At 42.0% G+C, this 21,168-nt stretch overlaps 1 protein-coding gene across 4 annotated transcripts in view; it reads right to left on the bottom strand.

The window, feature by feature from the left end:
- Window positions 1-12,690: 12,690 nt before the first annotated feature.
- Window positions 12,691-21,168, bottom strand: part of atoh8 (atonal bHLH transcription factor 8) — a 34,019-nt gene continuing 25,541 nt past the window's right edge. For all 4 annotated transcript variants that reach the window (XM_061252330.1, XM_061252327.1, XM_061252328.1 and 1 more), the window contains 2 exons: window positions 20,705-20,896; window positions 12,691-13,337 (listed from right to left, as the gene is read on the bottom strand). In XM_061252330.1, coding sequence (XP_061108314.1) covers window positions 13,332-13,337; window positions 20,705-20,896 — 198 coding nt within the window. In that variant the 3' untranslated portion in view covers window positions 12,691-13,331. The remainder of the gene's footprint in view (window positions 13,338-20,704; window positions 20,897-21,168) is intronic.

Here is a 21,168-nt window from a genome sequence, read left to right as displayed (position 1 = left end):
TAATTAAGAATCGTGATTCATTAGATTTAAAGCATTTATTTTGATTATCAGGGAAACCAAAGCGATTCATTCTATTTATTTATTTTAGCAGATCGATTTAGTTGAATCAGTAGGATTCATAATCGATTCATCAATGCATCTGTCAGGTTTTATCATGTCCTGGGTGTTAGCTTCACCATGGGGGACCATATCGTCCTTTGTTTCTAGTTTCTTCCTATTTGCTGGGTGGGCGTATACCTGACAGTCCTCCCATTCATTACCATCATTCGCACCAGCAGTGGGAGGGCTATTTATACACTCCCAGGTTGTAGCTCGGCGCTTCACTATCTTGTTGCCACTTCCTGAAGTTGGTTCTGCAACATTCTCTCCTGCTATTTTTGCTTCTGACAATATCCTTACGGTTATTGTCTATACCTTTACGTTTGTTATTTTTTGTTTTCTTTGAGCTCCTTAGTGTGAGTACTGAACACGTTCCTTAGTTTAGCTCTCTCTGTTTCCACTGTAGTTGGTGGTAATGGAGGTCTCTAGCTAGGTCTTTTGTGTTTCTCTCTCCTTCGTTTTACTACTAGTTTGCCCAGTTTTGTGGGTTGCTTTATTTTGGCACTGCCAAGAGATTTTACTCATCCTCGTTGCCTACGAGTTTGCCCAGTTTTGCGGGTTGTTTTATTTTGGCACTGCCAAGATATTTTACACGCATCCTTGTTTCCTACGAGTATCCCCCAGTTTTAGCGGGTAGTTTTCTGTTGCCACTGCCAAGAGGTTTCTCTCTTTTCTCCCGTTTTCGTTGGGGGAGTTTATTTTGTCCCCCTCTTACAGCATCACATTAATTGTTGCACTACTATATTATTGTGATTATTGTACTTGTTTTTTTATTATCTTCTTGACCTGTTGCTGTTTCAGGATTTTACATCTCATCCCATAATATAATTTTGTTTCTATGTGTACTTTTGGAGTCTCCAAAATGAAACTATGCAGAATGTTAATTTTTGGTGATACTGTCCTCAAATTTGAAAGGGGAATTGTGCTGTGTTTTTACTTAGCTCCACTGTGTTTCTAAGTGGTCCAACCACAGCTACAATAATCTTCATCCAGTCAAAAACAAAAAATCAACTTTCCAGTGAAAATGCCTGTTGTCAAAAGGGTTCAAAATAGTAACCATTTTATTTTGGGTATGTCATTTTTAAGTTTGTGTCAAGAAAAGGGGTAATACTTAAGGAGTTAAACAACAAAGACCCATATGACAGAGTTCCCAGAAAGAACAACCTAAGAACAACACAAAATGGAGCGTCTCAAGTATGCAAAAGAAAACATTAAGGAGCCTTTTTGGTCACCACCAAAGATATGATATAGGTACAGTTCATCCGGAAAGTATTCACAATGCTTCACTTTTTCCACATTTTGTTATGTTACAGCCTTATTCCAAAATTGATTAAATTCATTTTTTCCCTCCAAATTCTACACACAATACCCCATAATGACAATGTGAAAAACATTTTTTTTAGATTTTTATTAAAATTTTGAGAATTTATTAAAAATAAGAAATTAAGAAATCACATGTACATAAGTATTCACAGCCTTTGCCATGCAGCTCAAAATTGAGCTCAGGTGCATCCTGTTTCCACTGATCAACCTTGAGATGTTTCTACAGCTTAATTGGAGTCCACCTGTGGTAAATTCAGTTGATTGGACATGATTTGGAAAGGCACACACCTGTCTATATAAGGCCCCACAGTTGAGAGTGCATGTCGGAGCACAAACCAAGCATGAAGTCAAAGGAATTGTCTGTAGACCTCCGGGACAGGATTGTCTCGAGGCACAAATCTGGGGAAAGGTACAGAAAAATTTCTGCTGCTTTGAAGGTCCCAATGAGCACAGTGGCCTCTATCATTCGTAAATGGAAGAAGTTTGGAACCACCAGGACTCTTCCTAGAGCTGGCCGCCCGTCTAAACTGAGCAATCTGGGGAGAAAGGCCTTAGTCAGGGAGGTGACCAAGAACCCGATGGTCACTCTGTCAGAGCTCCAGCGTTCCTCTGTGGAGAGAGGAGAACCTTCCAGAAGGACAACCATCTCTGCAGCAATCCACCAATCAGGCCTGTATGGTAGAGTGGCCAGACGGAAGCTACTCCTTAGTAAAAGGCACATGGAGTTTGCCAAAAGGCACCTGAAGGACTCACAAAACTCTCTGGTCTGATGAGACAAAGATTGAACTCTTTGGCGTGAATGCCAGGCGTCATGTTTGGAGGAAACCAGGCACCGCTCATCACCTGGCCAATACCATCCCTACAGTCAAGCATGGTGGTGGCAGCATCATGCTGTGGGGATGTTTTTCAGCGGCAGGAACTGGGAGACTAGTCAGGATTGAGGGAAAGATGAATGCAGCAATGTACAGAGACATCCTGGATGAAAACCTGCTCCAGAGTGCTCTTGACCTCAGACTGGGGCGATGGTTCATCTTTCAGCAGGACAATGACCCTAAGCACACAGCCAAGATGTCAAAGGAGTGGCTTCAGGACATGTATACCTTGTATGTATACCATGTCCTTGAGTGGCCCAGCCAGAGCCCAGACTTGAATCCGATTGAACATCTCTGGAGAGATCTGAAAATGGCTGTGCACCGACGCTTCCCATCCAACCTGATGGAGCTTGAGAGGTGCTGCAAAGTGGAATGGGCGAAACTCCCCAAAAATAGGTGTGCCAAGCTTGTGGCATCATATTCATTTTTTTTTTTAAAGATATTTTTTAGGCCTTTTTCAGCTTCATTGGACAGTATATAGAGATAGGAAGAATGGGGGCAAGAGAGAGGGAAAGACATGCGACAAATTGTCAGACGGTCGGATTCGAACCGTTGACGCAGCGGCTCGCAATGAGCATGCGGTCAGTGCTCTACAGGCTGCGCCACCGAGACACCCCGTGGCATCATATTCAAAAAGACTTGAGGCTGTAATTGCTCCCAAAGGTGCATCAACAAAGTATTGAGCAAAGGCTGTGAATACTTATGGACATGTGATTTCTTAGTTTTTATTTATTTATATAAATATAAAAAATTTCAAAACAACTTCTTTCATGTTTGTCATTATGGGGTGTTGTGTGTAGAATTTTGGAAGAATGGATTCCACCAAATATCAAGAAATTCTAGAGGCAAATGTTCGAAGGTCAGTCCATGCAGTTGAGGAGAGGTTGGGTATTCTAGCAAGAGAATGGTCCAAAGCAGGGATTGTCAACCGGTGGTCCGCGGCCCTCTGGTGGTCTGTGGTGGTATTGCAGGTGGTCCGTGAAATTGTGAATGGAAAATAATAAAAAATAAAATTTATTTATTATTTGGACTTAATTCATTTTCCAATGACAACTAATTTTTTTCTGAATAATTTACCCATCCAAATTATGTCAAATGTAGTTGATAGAGATTCCCAAGGATTTTCCTCATATCACCACTGACACCACTGACTGATCTTGGCTGCACAGGACCACAGACCAGAAGCTAAAAATAAAATAAAAAAGCAAACGGAAAAACCTTTGCATGACTTCACCAGAGCCCTGCCTAACTAACGTAACGCATCAAGTGACTTTGCACGTTAGATTTTTCTTTTTGCAATTTGGCCAGTTTAATTTAATTTCAGTTCAGTTTCCATCTTTGATGTGAGTTTTAAGGTTATAGCTAGCTAGCAAGCGTATTGCTAGCTAACGTGGATAGCAGAGTTAGCCAGCTGTTATCATGGACCGATTCGTTGTCAGAAAAAAACCTGCAGAGCAGGCTGAGACTGCAGCCTCCGCTGGAACATCTGACACAGAGAAGACTGAGGAACCAGCCCCCCAAGAGAAAGACTCAAGGAAACGTAAGAGGGAGAGGCCGGCAAAAAGAAAATATGATGCAGAAAAGTATATTAAACTTGGATTCACTTTCACCACCAACAAAGCAGGAGATGAGATTCCAGTATGTTTCATATGCTCGGCACACCTGTCAAATGAAGCAATGAAGCCCTCAAAACTAACGCGGCATCTGGAGACCCACCATAGTTCACTGAAAGGCAAGCCTATCGAGTATTTTCAAGAAATGCTGCGTATTTTTAAGGGACAGCAGACACTTATGAAAAAGAGTGCAAAAAGCAGTGAAAACGCCCTTAAAGCTTCATACCAAGTGGCACTTAGAGTTGCACAATGTAAAAAACCCCATACAATCGCTGAATAACTTATTTTGCCAGCAGCTGTGGATATGTGTACAACCATGGGAAGTGAAGACTGTGCAAACAAATTAAAAACCATCCCCTTGTCAGATAACACTATCGGACGTCGGATTGTGGAAATGGCCGGTGACGTTAAAACGCAGCTTATAGAGAAACTTCAAGCAGCTCAAGGATTCTCAATTCAAATTGATGAGACTACCGATATTACCAATTATGCGCAACTCCAGGCGTTTGTGCGGTTTGAGGACAGTGGCACTATGTGCGAGGAGTTCCTTTTTTGTAAACCACTGCCAGGGCGAACAACAGGCGCAGAAATATTTACAGTCATTGACAACTTTTTTAAAGACAACGATATCTCCTGGCAGAAGTGTGTGGCATTATGCAGTGATGGAGCCCGAGCAATGAGTGGCTACCAGACTGGATTGCTTGCGCACATAAGGAAAGCAGCGCCTGGGATAATTTGGACACATTGCATGATACACCGTGAGTCACTGGCCTCCAAAGAACTAAGTATTGAACTCAGCAATGTGTTTGATTCAGTTGTAAAGACAGTAAACCTAATCAAACGAAAGGCATTAAATACACGTCTGTTTTCATCACTTTGTGAGGGCTCGGGAAGCGAGCATGACTCTCTCCTCTATCATTCAGAGGTGCGGTGGCTGTCGCGCGGTTCCGTGCTGGAGCGCGTGTTTCAACTGCGCAGTGAAATCCATGACTTTTTAAGAGAGCACAAACACAACGAACTGGCTGATAACTTTTGTGACACTGAGTGGCTTACTAAGTTGGCATATCTCACTGATATTTTTGCAGAGCTAAACAAGTTGAACAGCTCCATGCAAGGCAGAAATGCAAACGTCTTACAGATGTATGAAAAAATGGAGGCATTTACTAAAAAGGTGAAGCGATGGATAGAAAGAGTAGAAGAGGGTAACCTGGCTATGTTTCCATCAATTGAGGAATATTCTGACAGTACTGATATTAAGGACATTATTAGTGGCCACTTGAGGAAGCTTGTGCTCCAATTCCACAAGTACTTTGATGAATCTGATCAGTGGCGCTGTAATAGCAAATGGATCCTGCTCCCATTCAGTGATAATGCAGCAGTAGGGTCAAGCTTATCTGCCATAGAAGAGGATCAACTGATCGAACTATCCACAGACTCTGTCAAGAGGAACATGTATGAAACACAGCCCCTTGTGAAGTTCTGGGTGGGTTGTCAGGCAGAATATCCAGCACTTGCAGCAAAAGCAGTTAACTCTCTGTTACCTTTTGCAACTACTTATCTTTGTGAGAGTGGATTTTCCACACTGGCCTACCTGAAGAACAAGTACAGGTCAAGATTGAAGCCTGAAAGTGACATGACTGACTGTGCCTATCCACCATAACGCCACGAATAGACAGACTGTGTGCAACTCACCATGCCCAGAAATCCCACTGATGAGTGAGAAAACTATAATCTCAACCCTTGTCCCACAGAGTGAGAGTGAACTTTGTAATATTATAAGCCCTCTTGGCTATCCACATATTATTTCCATTCATTACTACTTGACTGATTTTCTTTTTAGCACAAGGTGCAAATAAATAGACATACACTGATGCAAATAAAAAGCCTGTATAGGTCTATCCTCCTTAATTTTAAGCTTGGTGCAAAATAAAACAAATATCCGCCAAAGCAGTGGTCCCCGAGTTGCTTCTTGGTTATAATGGTGGTCCCTGGGACAAAACCAGTTGAAAACCCCTGGTCCAAAGCATACCTCAAAATCAACCATGATTTTACCTCCAGAAAAGATGGATGAAGGTTTTTGAATGGCCACCCCAGAATTGAATATTACTGAAAATCTGTGGAGAAATCTCAAATGCTGTACATGCAAGGAGGCTGAGGAATATTTCTGAGCTAGAGGTGTTCCGCCAGGAAAATGGGGAAAAAAACCAAAAGCGAGAACTGAAAGACTCTTAGCTGGCTACAGAAAGCATTTACAAGCTGTTATAGTTGCCCGAGGGGGAGTTACAAAGTACTAACTGACATGGTTCTCGAACTTTTTCACGGGGCCTTCTTCCTTTTTTATTAATTTGAAACTGTAAAAAAATTCATGTTTAACCAACTCTTATGTCTGAACCACTGAAAATACAGTAGATTATTTCCAAAAATGATGATGATTGTGCCACCTTATTGTAATTTTATAAAAACAAATCATTACTGGCTCATAATCACTTTAGGTAGGCCAGACCAGGTCATTAATGCTAATATCTAATCAGCCAATCATGTGGCACCAACTCAGTGCATAAAGCCATGCAGACATGGTAAAGAGGTTCAAACCAAACATCACAAAGTAGAAGAACAAATGTGTACTGTATGTTACTTTGACAGTGGAATGACTGTTGGTTCTAACAGCTCTCGCACTCAATGGTCTCGAGTTCACAGAAAATGGTGCGAAAAAACAAAAACGTCTTAATTGTTAATGATGTTAGAGGAGAATGGCTGACAGGAAGGTGACAGTATCTCAAATAATGAGTTACGACAATGTGTTACAATTGTAAAGTATGCAGGAGAGCATCTCTGAACACATAACACATTGAACCTTTAAGTCCAAAAAAATGTCTAATAAATGCCGAATAAAGTGGTCACAGAGTGTATTTTGTAATTGTACCATTTTTTAGAGTGTCTATAATCAATTGCATGTAAAATGTTACATTGCTGTCATACATGTAAAACTACACATATAATAGTCCATAATGTATCTTGACGTCAATATCTTAAATATTGTATATTATGAATTAACCTATTAATATACAGAAATGTGCAGAAATCTTAGTCATCCTAGACTTTATTATATATATATATGGATGTATGTATGTATGTATGTATATGTATGTGTGTATGTATATATGTATGTATGTGTATGAATGTATATATGTATGTATTTATACATATGTATGTATACACATACATGATCAAGTTTTTGTGTAAAAAGTAGTCAATTACTAACAGTAATATGTTACTTTTTAATTAAATACAAAAATGTCTCAATAAAATTAAATATTTTGGAAAATGAATTTCAAAATCTAAAATGTGTTCATATATAATATACATATATACATACATACATATGTGTGTATATATGTATATGTATGTATGTATGTATGTACGTATATTATATATGTGTATTATAGATATGTATATGTATATTATATATGTATATGTGTATGTATGTATATTTAGCATTTGTTTGTGCTGTTTCTAATTAAGTTTAGTTGTCACTATAGTGTTGTTCTGTTTGTTTGTTTGTTTGTTAGTGCAAGTGGTGTTTATTTAGATTACAGTGAAACTGGGTTGTGTGTTTATTTCTCTCAGGTGAGCAAGGCTATTGTTTTCACTGGCTGGCAGGCCACAGCTTTTGTTGTAGGAGGGGCCAATAGTTTGCACCCTGTTCAGGGTATAATTACTGGCACAGCTGAACTCAGTGTGCATTCGTGTTCTCCAGTGGGTTGGTAGCATTTTCTGTGAATCAGCGTCAGCTAGTTATTTAAGCAGTTGTGTAGCGCACCAGCGGCAGCTGGGTGCGGCAGCCTCGTCTACTTGCCTCGGTGTATGAAGTCGCAGGCATACAAAGTCGAGGGTGTTGAGCATGTTTGATTTTGTTTTTGCTGCCTGCCCTCATTTCACTGCGTAGTATTCCTCTTGTCCTCCATGTGTTTCCTTCCCATCCCTGTCCTCTCTCTTCTCCCCAGGTCCCAGTCAGGTAGGAGGTTTGCTTCCTGCCAACATGGCCGGAATATCTCAAACCTCATATTCCCTCCCAGATCCGCTGGTGTTGATCTCTGTGTGGCTGGTGGCCTCTGGAACTGCCAGTCCGCCGTCCAGAAAGCAGACTTCATATCAGCCTATGCCTCCCACCTCAACCTTGACTTTCTTGCCTTAACTGAAACGTGGCTCTCACCAGAGAACACAGCCACCCCGGCTGCCCTTTCCTCTGCCTTTTCTTTTTCCCACACACCCAGAACCTCTGGCAGAGGAGGTGGCACACGTCTCATAATCTCATCCTCATGGAGATCTAGTGTGTTCTCCTCATCCTTCTCCTTCTCCTCTTTTGAATTTCATGCGGTTTCTGTTACTTTCCCATGCAATCTCTTTATTATTGTTGTTTATCGCCCCCCCAGGTCCTCTGGGGAGCTTCTTGGATGAGATGGACATCCTCCTTAGCTCCTCACCAGTCAATGACACTCCCCTGATCCTCCTGGGTGACTTCAATCTCAACTCAGAGTCCACCTAGTCTACCTTTCTCTCCCTCCTTTCTTCTTTTGACCTTACCCTCACACTTTCTCCCCCCACCCACAAAGCAGGCAACCTTCTTGACCTCATCTTCACAAGGAGCTGCACAACAACCAACCTCTCTGTAACACCACTCCATATATCTGACCACTCCTTCATCTCTTTTTCTCTCCCACTCTCCTCTATCACCCATCCATCTCTCCCACCATCCACTGTCACCTGTCGGCGGAACCTTCGCCACCTGTCTACCTCCACCCTCTCATCTACAATCCTCTCCTCCCTACCATCCGCGGAGTCTTTCTCTCGACAGTCTCCCGATGATACTGCTACAACTCTCATGTCCTCCCTCTCATCTTTCTTTGACTCTCTGTGTCCCCTCACCACCAAATTAGCTTGAGCTGTCCGAACCAAACTGCGGGCAGCGGAGAGAAAATGCCATTTTCAAAATGGAAAAGGTCCTGTCTCCCCAGTGACATGGTTTCCTTCCATGCCCTCTTATCATCTTTCCATTCCTCTGTCTCTCTAGCTAAATCTTCCTTCTTTCACTCAAAAATTAATACAGCTGCCTCTAATCCCCGCAAACTGTTTTCAACCTTCTCCTCTCTTCTGGCCCCCCCTCCCCCCCCACCTCCCTCATCACTCACACCTGATGACTTTGTCTTCTTCTTTGAAAAGAAGGTCGACGCCATTCGCAATTCCTTCTCCCAGCCCTCTCCCCCTGCTGACCCTACCTTTCCCAACTCCCTAGCCTCCTTTTCTCCCCTCTCTGACTCCGACACTTTGAAACTCCTTACATCCCACCGCCTGACCACCTGTCCTCTTGACCCCATCCCCTCTCCCCTTCTAAAATCTATCTCTAATGACATTCTCCCTTTTTCTCTCCTCTCTTATCAACACCTCCCTCTCTTCCGGCACCATGCCCTCTTCCCTGAAGAGGGCCAGAGTCACTCCCCTGCTCAAAAAACCTACTCTTGACCCCTCTGCTCTGAACAACTACCGGCCTGTCTCTCTTCTTCCCTTTCTCGCTAAAACTCTGGAAAGGGCGGTCTGCTCCCAACTGTCCACTTATCTTCTTCACAACAATCTCCACGATCCCAACCAGTCCGGCTTCAAGAGTGGCCACTCCACTGAGACCGCCCTGCTCGCGGTCACTGAGGCACTCCACTCTGCTAAAGCCAAATCCCTCTCCTCTGTCCTCATCTTCCTCGACCTGTCGGCCGCCTTCGATACAGTCAACCATGAGATTCTGCTCTCATCGCTGTCTGGGATGGGTGTCACAGGATCTGCACTTGCTTGGTTTTCCTTCTACCTCTCTGGTCGTTCCTACCAGGTGACTTGGAGGGGCTCAGTCTCTGACCCTCACCCCCTACAACCTGGAGTCCCGCAAGGCTCAGTTCTTGGTCCTCTCCTCTTCTCGCTATACACCATGTCTCTTGGTTCTGTTATCTCGTCCCATGACTTTTCTTACCATTCTTACGCCGATGACACCCAACTCTTTCTTTCCTTCCCCCCCGATACCCAGGTCACCACACAGATCTCTGCCTGCTTGGCTGATATCTCTGCGTGGATGACTTCCCACCACCTGCAGCTTAACCTTGCCAAAACTGAGCTTCTCTACATCCCTGCTAAGTCCTCTCCAACAATTGACCTCTCACTCACTGTTGAGGACTTTGTAGGACAGCAGAATCCCTCCCCCTATTTCGACGCAGACTAAAAACACACCTTTTCAAACTGTACCTTAATCCTCCCTCCTGATTTCCCCCGCCCCCCTTTCTGATATCCCTATCCCTCTTGTCTAACCCCCCCCCAAAAAAAAAAAAATTGCACTTATGATGACTATATGTTTAGAACAACACTTTATGTGTATTTTACGAGTTATGGATGTGATGCTTTAACTTGTGGAAGAACCTATGCATCGCTTTGGATTAAAAGCGTCTGCTAAATGACAAAAATGTAAATGTATATATGTGTATATATGTATATGTATATATGTAGATATGTATGCATATATATGTATATGTATATATGTATGCATATATGTATATATGTGTATATATGTATATGTATATATGTGTATATGTATATCCCCCTTCCTGATTTCTTATTTTTTTGCATGTTTGTCACACTTAAATGTTTCAGATCATCAAACAAATTTAAATATTAGTCAAAGACAACACAAGTAAACGCAAAATGCAGTTTTTAAATGAAGGCTTTTATTATTAAGGGAGAAAAAATCCAAACCTACATGGCCCTGTGTGAAAAAGTGAATGCCCCCTAAACCTAATAACTGGTTGGGCCACCCTTAGCAGCAACAACTGCAATCAAGCGTTTGCGATAACTTGCAATGAGTCTCTTACAGTGCTGTGGAGGAATTTTGGCCCATTCATCTTTGCAGAATTGTTGTAATTCAGCCACATGGGAGGGTTTTCGAGCATGAACCGCCTTTTTAAGGTCATGCCACAGCATCTCAATAGGATTCAGGTCAGGACTTTGACTAGGCACCCCAAAGTCTTCATTTTGTTTTTCTTCAGCCATTCAGAGGTGGACTTGCTGGTGTGTTTTGGATCATTGTCCTGCTGCAGAACCCAAGTTCGATTCAGCTTGAGGTCACGAACAGATGGCCGGACATTCTCCTTCAGGATTTTTTGGTAGACAGCAGAATTCATGGTTCCATTTATCACAGCAAGTCTTCCAGGTCCTGAAGCAGCAAAACAGTCCCAGACCATCACACTACCACCACCATATTTTACTGTTGGTATGATGTTCTTTTTCTGAAATGCGGTGTTACTTTTACGCCAGATGTAATGGGACACACACCTTCCAAAAAGTTTTTGTCTCGTCAGAACACAGAGTATTTTCCCAAAAGTCTTGGGGAACATCAAGATGTTTTCTGGCAAAATTGAGACGAGCCTTAATGTTCTTTTTGCTCAGCAGTGGTTTTCGTCTTGGAACTCTGCCATGCAGGCCATTTTTGCCCAGTCTCTTTCTTATGGTGGAGTCATGAACACTGACCTTAACTGAGGCAAGTGAGGCCTGCAGTTCTTTGGATGTTGTTGTGGGGTCTTTTGTGACCTCTTGGATGAGTCGTCGCTGCGCTCTTGGGGTAATTTTGGTCGGCCGGCCACTCCTGGGAAGGTTCACCACTGTTCCATGTTTTCGTCATTTGTGGATAATGGCTCTCACTGTGGTTCGCTGGAGTCCCAAAGCTTTAGAAATGGCTTAATAACCTTTTCCAGGCTGATAGATCTCAATTACTTTCTTTCTCATTTGTTCCTGAATTTCTTTAGATCTCGGCATGATGTCTAGCTCTTGAGGATCATTTGGTCTACTTCACTTTGTCAGGCAGGTCCTATTTAAGTGATTTCTTGATTGAGAACAGGTGTGGCAGTAATCAGGCCTGGGTGTGGCTAGAGAAATTCAGGTTTGATAAACCACAGTTAAGTTATGATTTAACAGGGGGGGCAATTACTTTTTCACACAGGGCTATGTAGGTTTGGATTTTTTTTCTCCCTTAATAATAAAAGCCTTCATTTAAAAACTGCATTTTGTGTTTACTTGTGTTGTCTTTGACTAATATTTAAATTTGTTTAATGATCTGAAACATTTAAGTGTGACAAACATCAGGCAAACACTTTTTCACACCACTGTATGTATATATGTGTATATATGTTTTTTTTTGTGCGTGTTAGTATAAAAGAACACATTTTAGATTTTGAAATTCATTTTCCAAAAGATTTAATTTTACAGAGACATTTTTGTATTTAATTAAAAAGTAACATATTACTGTTAGTAATTGACTACTTTTTACACAAAAACTTGATCAATGCTGTCTGAGATCAGAAGCAAGGAGCCAACCAAAGTCTGCAGAAGAACTGTGGCAAGTTCTCCAACATGCTTGGAACAACCTCCCTGCTGATTGTCTTATAGAACTGCAGGACAGCATTGGGTATCTCATACAAGTGATGCAGTTTTAACGCTGAAGGGTGGTCAAGAAAAATATTGATTTGATTTTAGTTTTAAACTATTCTGCCAAATTACTAAAATGTAATGTAAAATGTATAGTATGCTTATTTAGGACCTTTCATTGAATTATTTTTGAAAGAATCGTATCTGTACAGAATGTTATACTGGTGCCTAAGACTTTTGCACAGTACTGTATATTTCAGTTTTACCTGAGAAACATTATCATGACAACTTTTGCAACAAGTAGATTGTGCCGCAAACAGGACCAAGACCAATCATTCTATGTTTTTATTTACTCTTAACACCAATGACCAATCGTCTTAGCCAGAGCTAATAAATACATAGATTTTACAAAGGAGTCTATGTGGCTGATATTACAGGATTTTATCAATGATTCCTTCAAAAAAGGGAAAATATTGCAGTGCGTCTTTTGAAGCATACTGTACAGCATATATTGAGTGTAATGATGCACTAGGCTCACTTGGTTAATGTCTGTGAAGTGGTGAATCAGCTTATCCAGCACATGTCAAGATGCTGTAATCATAATGATTTCAGTGGAATCACAAGAATTTTTATCAATGATGAAATCCATGAAAGTAAGTGGGAAAAAAAACATTTATGAAGAAAAAAATGGAAGTGCTAATAGAAACGGTAGATTCTTTGTGTGATAGCACTGCCAGATTGTATCCACTTTCAGACGCCTCTATGTCCTTTGCATACAACAGTTTGTCAGAGCAGAAAGCCCTTGGCAGAGATATTTGCCAACTGTGGTGGAAACAAAAAACTTGCCGTCGATCAGACCCTACTGGGCTCAGTCTTGGACGTGTTGAGCGAGTAGGTGAAGATTTTTCACTTGTAAGAAGCTTTTGGATGGGAAGGGATTTACAATTATTTTATCTTCTGGCCATTCTTCATTCTATTCCTGCAAAATGAAAAAAAATTGAAAACAGATTACTCACTTAAATATATTTGGGTTATATGAAATATTGTTGTAAAATACTTCAATAAAAGAAAATTTCAACTTTCTTGCATTTTTATGATTCACTTTTTCTGCATACAATTGTTTTTTCCCAGTATGCATGTTGCACAAAATTGGGACTCAATATAAAGCTGCACAGAGGTTTAAAACCTAGGGTAAAGTCCAATTTGGACCACCTTTGGTCACAGGCAAGTGTTCCTGTATTGGAGATAGATCATTATTGTCCCACAAACCTGCATGACAGATAATTACTGTCCCAGAAACCTGCATGACGGATAATTCCTGTCCCTGAGACCTGCATGACAGATAATTACTGTCCATGAGACCTGCATGACGGATAATTACTGTACCTGAGACCTGCATGACGGATAATTACTGTCCATGAGACCTGCATGATGGATAATTACTGTACCTGAGACCTGCATGACGGATAATTACTGTCCATGAGACCTGAAAAATGGATAATTACTGTACCTGAGACCTGCATGATGGATAATTACTGTCCCTGAGACCTGCATGACAACCTGCATGACGGATAATTACTGTCCATGAGACCTGCATGACAGATAATTACTGTCCCTGAGACCTGCATGACGGATAATTACTGTCCCTGAGACCTGCATGACAACCTGCATGACGGATAATTACTGTAAATGAGACCTGCATGACAGATAATTACTGTCCCTGAGACCTGCATGACGGATAATTACTGTCCCTGAGACCTGCATGACAACCTGCATGACGGATAATTACTGTCCCTGAGACCTGCATGATGGATAATTACTGTCCGTGAGACCTGCATGAAATCAAGAAATAGAAAGCCAGTGTAGTCTAGCAGTGTAAAACACACATGAGGATATGTGCCTAAGTCAATGGGAATGGGCTGTGCCTCAGAAATAAGATAATAATAATCACAAAAAGTCAAAGCTGAGAGCAGGCTTTGCCAGGATTTTTATTTTATTTTTATTTTATTTCATATTTTAACATTTATATTGAACCGAGAAGAAAAAAAAAATCGGAGGTTACAAAATCCGCAATATAATTGATTTCTGGTGCTATATTGATCCAGTTTTGAGTGCTTTATATCTGTGGTATAAACAAACAAAACTGCTCATGCTCCACCAGATTTTGGATTCCACTCTTGACAGAAAATAACCCTTCTCATCTTGGATGTACCCACTGCAAAATATGAAAGATAACGACAATAAAAACCACTTGGTTTCTAAAAACCTTAGCTAAATCTCTTGGCTAGTGGGGACCTAATGGAGCAAGTACATCTCACTAAAGATCTTATTTGGAAAAATAACCAGCTCCCCCTTGTGTTATGCTGACCAAATTCATAACCTGCTCAAATACATACCTAAAGAGTGAGCTCAGGAAATGGTGAACTATACAGTGTCTCAAACATTACACATTTTAAAAAGGCTTCCCCATCCTCCACCCCAAGTAGCCACCCATTTTCATTCAGAATTAGTATTATATTATATTATATTATAATAGTATTATAATTTGTGCCACCTTATACATGCAGAGAGCAATGTGGCTGAAATCTGGAGACCACTGTGAAGCCCTGTACAAACCTATAACTATAGCTATAACGATAATGACGTGAGCATCTGCATCCATTGTGTAAATTGCTTATGGGCTACGTCATCTGCCACTTTCAACATGACGCCCTGTAAATCCAGATGGACCATCAGTGGACCGTCAGTGTCCCACTGCTCATTCAGGCAGAAAAAAATTGCTCTGAAACTGATCCCAACAATATCATGCCTGACTGTGGTTGTCGTTATGTTGGCTTGGATCCCGCTATCGACTTCAGACATACAGTACTGCGCAGAAGTCTTAGGCACTCTGAACTTTATTATATATATGTAAATTTGTTTGTGTGTTAGTATAAAAGAACACATTTGAGATTTCCAAATATTTATTTTTAAATTTTAAAAAGTAACATTACTGTAAGCAATTGACTACGTTTTTCATAAAAACTTGATCAAGGCCGTCTGAGAACTATGAGAACTAAGTACAAATAAATGTGACACTAAGTGAAATACTTTGTATCATGTATGCTCAACAGTCTTTTCATAAAAATACCTTTAATGACCTTTAAGTGACAATGTTTGTAATGTTCTACTAAACAGCTAGAATCTCATCAGTCATGTTTGCAACACTATAAAGTAGTGCTGCTTGCAGGTAGTGATAATGATAGCTTTATTATGTATTTTAATAGCAGTGTACCAATAAAACCAGCAAAATAACTGAAAGGCATAAAATAGAAAGAGCAGTTTCACATATGAATCACCACTATAAAACAGGCATATCATCGTAGATCCTACACAGATGGACTTCATGACTGAGATCGAATGACTGACTGGAGTGTTAATGTTTAATCAAGCTGTGAAGCTTATTTTAAATGCTTTTAGTCTGCCTGGATACTACTGGATTCCCCAGCAAGCTTTCTCTCAGACTTGCAGGCTCTTTCTAACAAAGGCATTTTTTCATTTCCACCCCCGCCCCCTGCTCCCCCTACTGCCTCCCTCCCTGTGCGGCTGTCCCCCCCCCCCCCCTTCCTATCCAAAGCCCCCCCCCCCCCAACAGCCATGGAACAGCTGCTCTCAGTGTCATGGCCCTACTGACGACGAGTGTTTTTTATTTCAAAGTGTTTTTTTGGAACAGATGGCCAAGGGAGAGCAGGGGAATGTGCCAGCACAGGCCTGGGGGATGTGCCAATTCTTGTGGAGACAGAAAGCTGTGGGCTCCGCTCGCGTGCCTTCCCCCTGCCCTCTGCCCTCAGTGGCGCCAGCAGGACTTCCCAACTAGCACTAAGAACATCTGGTGTCTGGGACTGCCAGGAAAAAAAAGCCTCAGCTAGTTTCCTACTGAATGAGCCTCTGCTAGGGAAACACATTAGCTCATGGAAGGCAACCACACTGTGAGGGGCTAGAAAAATGTGTACACATGCAGACATGCTCAATACTATGGTTTAGCCTTTAAAAACAAACTGTATGACTGTACTTTTTATGTTGATTCTATTTTACCAAAGTGTCATGTTAGCGCTAAATTTGTCTATTTCCTCTGCACTTACTGTAAACAGTGTTTTTTTATTTTCTATTTTTTACTAAAATAAACTGTTTGTCCAATTGCAGCATGTAGCAAACAGGAGAATATCTGCTGGCAAGTTGCTTGATGAATGCAAACATTGACTCTCACTGACTGATAAGCTCAGGAAACATTTGGTTTCACTGGGAAAAATTTAACTCAAAGACATTTTGCTGGACGAATAGGTCACAGAAATTACACTGCAATTCATGTGGCTTCCAATATTATACATACCTATGGTTCAAACAGGATTAGACGATGTGATTTCAGGGACATTAACTATTGTGATGTAGAACAGGTGTTCCATCATTAAATATTTATTAATTAAGTCAGAGTCTACAACAGATGTACTATTCAGTAGAGCCTGTGGCTTCACAGGCTAAAATATTAAAATCAACCAACTATGTATAAACTGTATAAATCCATTCATATTCATAGTGCAGTGATGTTGTGCAATATAATCTTTTCTACAAACAGTGATACACTTTGTGTTGAATATCTTAAATCATCTGTAATCAAAATATTTGCATTAAGATACAAATTTTGATGAAAATAAAATGACAGAATTCGTTAAATCATTAAATCATAAATAATTACTAAATCAGAATTATCATTTTACCTTAACATTACTTATTGAAATTCTGAGATTTCACAAGTTTTGTGAATATTGGAATATCCTATTTTCAAAGCCTTTTTAGATAGCTGTGTTGAGTGTTGCGTCATCAGCTTCCACGTTGAACACTGCCAGTGTGTGTCAGTGGATGATTATTGCCATCCTTTTCCTGGAAGGGTCAGTTTGCAGAAAGTTCAGAACGCATCTTCCCAAAGTCCCCACACTCCTCAGCCTCAACCAGACGTACAAGAGAAAACGGAATGCGGACAGCATGCTCGTGGACACTAGTTAAAGTGTTAATGTGGAAATGAACGATCTCCTTGCCTGGGTCTTATTTATGCATTAAAATTACTGCTGATTTATGGCAAGCCCTGACATCTGGATCCAAGAGAACGCAGAGGGAAGTTCAGCTCCAGTTTGCATGACTCCCATTGTCATAAAAGTGCACAAGAAGGCATCAATCAGTCCTTTATTCACCGGCCACTGTTTCTCCCTTCTGGAGGAAAGCTGGCTGAACATCCCGTTTCCTCTCAGATGCCTCTTGATGTTGATTCCTCTTAATGGGCTCCTTATTAACAACGTAAAAGAATGCCATGACTAATTGGAGTGAGCAAATTCCTCACCCCGTGAGGGCCTTTCACAGGGGATGGCTGCCGCCTCCTGTCAGACTGAACTGCAGCTGACCACGACTGTCCAACCTTTCCCTACTGTTCACACAGCACAGCACTTCTCTCTCTCTTTCACACACACACACACACACACACACACACACACACACAGAATATGAGATACAGTGCAGTCAGTAAGTATTTGGACAGTGGTACAATTTCGGTTCTTTTAGCTCTGTAATCCAGCACATTGGATTTTAATTCAATTCAAGAATTAATATGAGATTAAGGTACACAGTGTCACCTTTAATTTGAGGGTATTCACATCCATATTGTGTAATCTCTTTTTATACAGAGTCCCCCCATTTTAGGTGACCAAAAGAAATTGGACAGTTGGCTTCTCAGCTTTTGCATCATTAAGAAGGAAGAGAGGACTGGTGAGCTCAGTAATTACAAAGGGGCTGGTATCTCCAGGGCCAGCCTTCGCGCAGCTGACAGGAAGTGGGTAAAATCTCCTCCCTGTCTTCTGGCTGTTTTCCATCATCCTCCAAGAAGGCCCACATCGTCCTGCTGCTGAAAAAGCTTACCCTGGACCCCTCTATCATCCAGAACTACCGCCCGGTATCTTTCCTTCCTTTTCTATCTAAAACAATCGAATGAGCCGCTTCTAATCAACTTTCTTCTTCTCTGAGAACATCCTGCTAGACAACCATCAGTCTGGCTTCAGACCTGGCCACTCGACAGAGACCGCACTCCTCTCCGTAAGTGAATCATTCCATGCCGCATGAGCAGCCTCCCTCTCCTCTGTCCTGATTCTTCTAGATCTCTCTGCTGCCTTCGACACTGTGGATCACTCCATCCTCCTGTCCTCCCTGTCAGCAACGGGGATCTGCTGCTCAGCCCTGAACTGGATTGAGTCCTACCTCTCTGGTCGCTCCTTCCAGGTTGCCTGGGCTGGTACAGTATCAACACCTCGGCCCCTTGCCACAGGAGTTTCCCAGGGCTCAATTCTTTTCTCTCTTCACACTAGATCCCTTGGCCTTGTTATCACTGCTCATAGTCTATCCTACCACTACTATGCTGATGATAACCAAATCTTCTTCTCATTCCCAGCATCTGACATAGAGGTTTCAGCCCGCATCTCTGCTTGCCTGAGTGACATCCAGGACTGGATGGACCATCATCTAAAGCTCAACCCAGGCAAGAATGAAACGATCTTCATTCCTGCTCTTATCTCTCCCCATCTGGATCTCTCCATTTCCTTAGGAGATACCTCACTGACACCATCACCCTATGCAAGGAACCTTGGCGTGGTGATGGACAACAGGCTGTCCCTCTCCAAGAACATTGCAACGGTGACCACATCAACAACATCCAGAGTCTGCCCCTTTCTCACCCCCTATTCGACCCAGCTCCTGGTCCAAGTGATGGTTTTGTCCCACCTGAACTACTGTAACTCTCTTCTGGCTGGCCTCGCAGCATCCGCCATCAGACCCCTCCAACTCATCCAGAATGCAGCAGCTCGTCTGGTCTTCAACCTTCCCAAACACTCTCATGTCACCCCCCTGCTTAGTTCCCTCCACTGGCTGCCTGTCATGGCTCAAAACATTGGTGCTAGCCTTCAAGTAATTAAGGGGTCAACCCCAGCTTACTTCTAAAAGATCATCAGACCCTACACGCCTTCCAGACCTCTCTGTTCGGCCACCACAGGACGCCTGGGGCCTCCCCCTCTCTGCACTTCCACCTCCCTCTCATGGCTACTGTCTGTTCTGGCTCCACGGTGGTGGAACGAACTCCCCGTGGAGCAGAATCTCTTGCCGCCTTCAAGCGCTGAAGACGCACCTCTTCAAGCTGCACCTCTCCCCGTCCATCCCTACCCCCTGTAAACCTTAATTGCTGTCTTTACCTGTGTTATTTACTTGTGTCATTAGGATGATACCTTTGCTATTTTTGTTTGGCTAGGTAAGCAGTTTATTCATACATTTGTGTATTGTGGTATTATAAAAAACATTTCTTTTTTAAATATGTCTTTACTGTGTTCCCTTAAAAATTATATATGTCCAGAGAGAGGACATCACAATATTTCCAGGAACCATATGGAACCTCCATCTGAAATATATATTGCTTCACTGCAAACACACTAACATAACATAAGGTAATGGCGAGAACAGGCCATTCAGCCCAGCAATGCTAGCCTTTTCCTACCCCAGTACACAAAGGTATCCAGAGACTGGATATAACCTACACACAAACCGCCACATTTGATTGGATATAGTCTATAAACATGCACCCAAAGGCTTGATAATAATATACAGATAGAAACCTTACCCAGGTATGGTACCCCTTTTATGTTCATTCAAGAAATAATGAAAAATCATATAATTATCTCAATACTTTATGCATGTTAGGTACGCAAATACATGCAGGTTAGGTTAATTCACTCATTATCCTAACCCGCTTATCCTGAATAGGGTGGCAGGGGGCTGGAGCCTATCCCAGCATATATTGGATGAAAGGCAGGAATACACCCTGGGCAGGTTGCCAGTCCATCACAGGGCACACACACCATTCACTTACACACTCACATCTATGGGCAATTTAGACTCTCCAAACATGTGGGAGGAAACCGGAGTACCCAGAGGAAACCCACGTGACCAGGATTCAAACCCAGGACCTCCTTGCTGTGAGGCGGCAGTGCTACCCACTACACCATCCGTGCCGCCGGTTAGGTTAATTGGAGAGTCTAAATTGCCCTTGACCAGGGCACTGGCCTCAGAACTGGAGTTGGTCCTCGGGCACTGTACTATGGCTGCCCACTGCTCCTTGATAACTAGGATGGGTTAAATGCATTTCATTACCTTAGAAAGCAGTGACAATAAATTGAATCTAATCTAATTATTTTGAATTTGTTACAGGAAGCACTTTGTAACTTAGTTTTGATAGGGGCTATATAAGTAAAGATTATTATCATTATTAAAGGTTATTATTACCTTCCTCTTCTTGGACCGGCCCTCAGCCTGCAGTGTTCTCGTGCACTGCTCCACACACTCTGCGAAACTAACATTGCTGTGGTCAGGGCTGTAGTCAAGCTCTGCCAGCTGGGCCAGTGAGAGGATGTAGTTGCAGGCAATTCTCAGGATGGCCAGCTTGGAGAGCTTCTGACCATAGGAGTAGCAGGGCACCTAGAGAGGACACAGCTCATCAGGTTTGTGCATGATGGCTAGGGCAGCAGCTCCCAGTTTGAGGGTAGTAAATCAAGGCTTGTCTAACACCCCCCTCCCCTCCAGTAAAAAATAAGAGCAGACTTCTTTCCACAGTGAATAAAAAGAGACCAGTGGTGTGTCTGTATATGTGTATCGCTTCTGTGAAGGTACTGTATGTTTCTAAAGACTCATTTGTGACCTGTTTTTGTACCATTTTGCATCAAGGCCTTCAAAGTGGGAAAATGATCAGC

The sequence above is a fragment of the Conger conger genome, chromosome 8 (assembly GCF_963514075.1).
Source record: "Conger conger chromosome 8, fConCon1.1, whole genome shotgun sequence".
Taxonomy (NCBI): domain Eukaryota; kingdom Metazoa; phylum Chordata; class Actinopteri; order Anguilliformes; family Congridae; genus Conger; species Conger conger.
This window is presented reverse-complemented; position numbering and strand designations above follow the sequence as displayed.